Source organism: Chrysochloris asiatica, unplaced genomic scaffold, assembly GCF_000296735.1.
Source record: "Chrysochloris asiatica unplaced genomic scaffold, ChrAsi1.0 scaffold00033, whole genome shotgun sequence".
NCBI lineage: Eukaryota > Metazoa > Chordata > Mammalia > Afrosoricida > Chrysochloridae > Chrysochloris > Chrysochloris asiatica.
The window spans coordinates 547,091-549,595 of NW_006408551.1; the positions used below are offsets into that span (position 1 = coordinate 547,091).

General features: G+C 35.1%; 1 protein-coding gene across 1 annotated transcript in view; it reads left to right on the forward strand.

Moving 5' to 3' along the window:
• The window catches only part of LOC102833490 (olfactory receptor 6C75-like), a 15,601-nt gene extending 15,164 nt beyond the window's left edge, over positions 1-437 (forward strand). Inside the window, exon 2 of the mRNA XM_006859378.1 lies at positions 1-437. This exon is cut by the window's left edge and continues 4 nt beyond it. Within this exon, the coding sequence (XP_006859440.1) occupies positions 1-437 (437 nt within the window).
• The last annotated feature ends 2,068 nt before the right edge of the window (positions 438-2,505 follow it).

Here is a 2,505-nt window from a genome sequence, read left to right on the forward strand (position 1 = left end):
CCAATGTTATTGACCACTTTGTTTGTGACTATGCTCCTATCCTGAAACTGTCCTGCACAGACACACAGGCCATAGAACTGTTATTTTTTGTTGCAGCCATTGTCACACTGCTAATTACATTGACTCTGGTGATACTCTCCTATGCATATATCCTAAGAACAATTCTGAAGATCCCTTCTGCCCAGCAGAGGAAGAAGGCTTTCTCTACCTGTTCCTCCCATATGATTGTTGTCTCTATCTCTTATGGAAGCTGCATTTTTATGTATATTAAACCTTCTGCAGAGGAAAGGGTAACTTTAAACAAGGGGATAGCTGTGCTCAACACTTCAATTGCACCTGTCTTAAATCCTTTTATATATACCCTAAGAAACAAACAGGTAAAGCATGCCCTGACTAATATAATTCAAAAATGTATCTTCATTTCCTTAAAAAAATAGTATTTGCTTTCATTAAAGGAAACTACTAAAATTACAGGAGCTCTGGTAGTGTAGTGGTTATGAATCAGGCTGCAAACCTCAAGGTCAACAGTTTGAAACTACCAGATATTCTGTGAGAGAAAGATGAGGCTCTCTGCTCCTCTAAAGATTTACAGCCCCAGAAACCCTGTACAGGGTCGCTATGAGTCAGAACCAACTCTATGGCACATAATAACAACTGTGTGTTGTTACAACAAATAAAGCTTATTGGAAAATGGGTGCTCTGTAACTAGGCCTCCATTTATTTTATTTTGATATTATGATTGTAAGTCACCTACAAATCATTGTTGTGGAGTCAGTCTACTCCTGGATTTTTACCCTTCAATGGTTTAAGTGTTGTCTATGTTATTTTCTTGAATGTTGCTGAAATCAACTTAATTTTCTTATTTACCTTCAAAATATTTCATGATGAATCAATATTTAAAATCCAGCACCTCCAAATTTTTATGGCATTGATTTGTTTATATGTAGACCATTATGAAGTCCACAAGCATTAATTTGATTTTGTAAATGTCAATGAAATATTTCTTATAGCATTTAATGTTAATGTTTTACATTATGTGATATGTCTAGTGGTGTATTAATGAACCTGTATAGAAGTATTCAGATTTGAATTTAATAAAAATAATTTCAAAATATCCATAAATTTCTCTTATTATAAATCAAAGGAAGATTTTTCATTCAGCAAAGAATTATTTATATCAGAGGCTAACTTAAAGAATCTTTGTAGGTTATACCTACTTATGATTGAGGTTTAATTAATTTATCAAAGACTAACTCTTTCTTTCAATTCCACACACAAACACACACCACACACACCATGCTAACATGTGTTCGATAAACATACCAGTGGTGTACACCCAGAAAGCAGAGCTGCAAAGACAGATGCTGTCTGGTAACAGTGCAAAGAGAAGCACCATAGTCAAACAGGGAGGTCCAATATTAAGTATGCTAAGTGTAGATTTTTATAGACGTTTCTAGTTCATGAGGTTTAATGTGATAAATTGGTGTTGACATTTTATAAACATTCATTCTAGATCACTTTATATAATGGACTATTCAGAAGTTTGCTGTGCATAAATTCAGTTTTCCTTAAGACCTACATTAGTACCTATTTGCTCTAACTGAACATCATCCAGAGAAATGTTATTTTTTACAAAGAATGGTGAAAAACAAATTAGTGTTCAGAGTTTGCTTTGCAGTAAGCAAATTTAGAGGCAGTGTGCACATTGAGTGAGAGTTTTGTGTGGCATCTCCAAGTTCCTTCCCTGAGAAATACACTCAGCATCTCAGCATAAAGCCTCCATACCTTTGAACTGTGTCTATGAATACAATAAGAATATATCCATGCACCTACAGAGATACGATTATACTCATGGACCTCACCAGATGGAATACACAGAAATCAAATTGACTACATCTATGGAAAGAAATGATGGAAAAGCCCTATATCATCAGTCAAAACAAGGCCAGGTGCAGATTGTGGAATAGACCATGAATTGCTAGTATGCAAATTCAAACTAAAGCTGAAGAAAACAAAAACAAGTCCATAAGAGCAAAAATATGACCTTGAATACATCCCACCTGAATTTAGAGATCATCTGAAGAACAGATCAGATACATTGAACATTAAAGACTGAAGACCAGAAGAGTTGTGGGATGACATCAAGAACATCATACAGGAAGAATGCAAAAAGTCAATAAGAAGACAAGAAAGAAGGAAAAGCTCACAATGGATGTCAGAAGAGACACTGAAACTTGCTCTCCAGTGTAGAGATGTTAAAGCAAATGGAAGACATGAGGAGGTACAAGAGCTGAACAAAAAATTTAAAGGTCCCCTTAAGAAGACAAATTACAATGAACTGTGCAAAGATCTGGAGTCAGAAAACCAAAAAGGAAGAACATGCTTAGCATTTCTCAAGATGGGGGAACTGAAGGAAAAAATCAAGCCTTGACTTATGTCACTGAAAGATTCTCTGGGCAAATTATTGAATGATGCAGAAAGCATCAAAAGAAGATGGAAGGAATA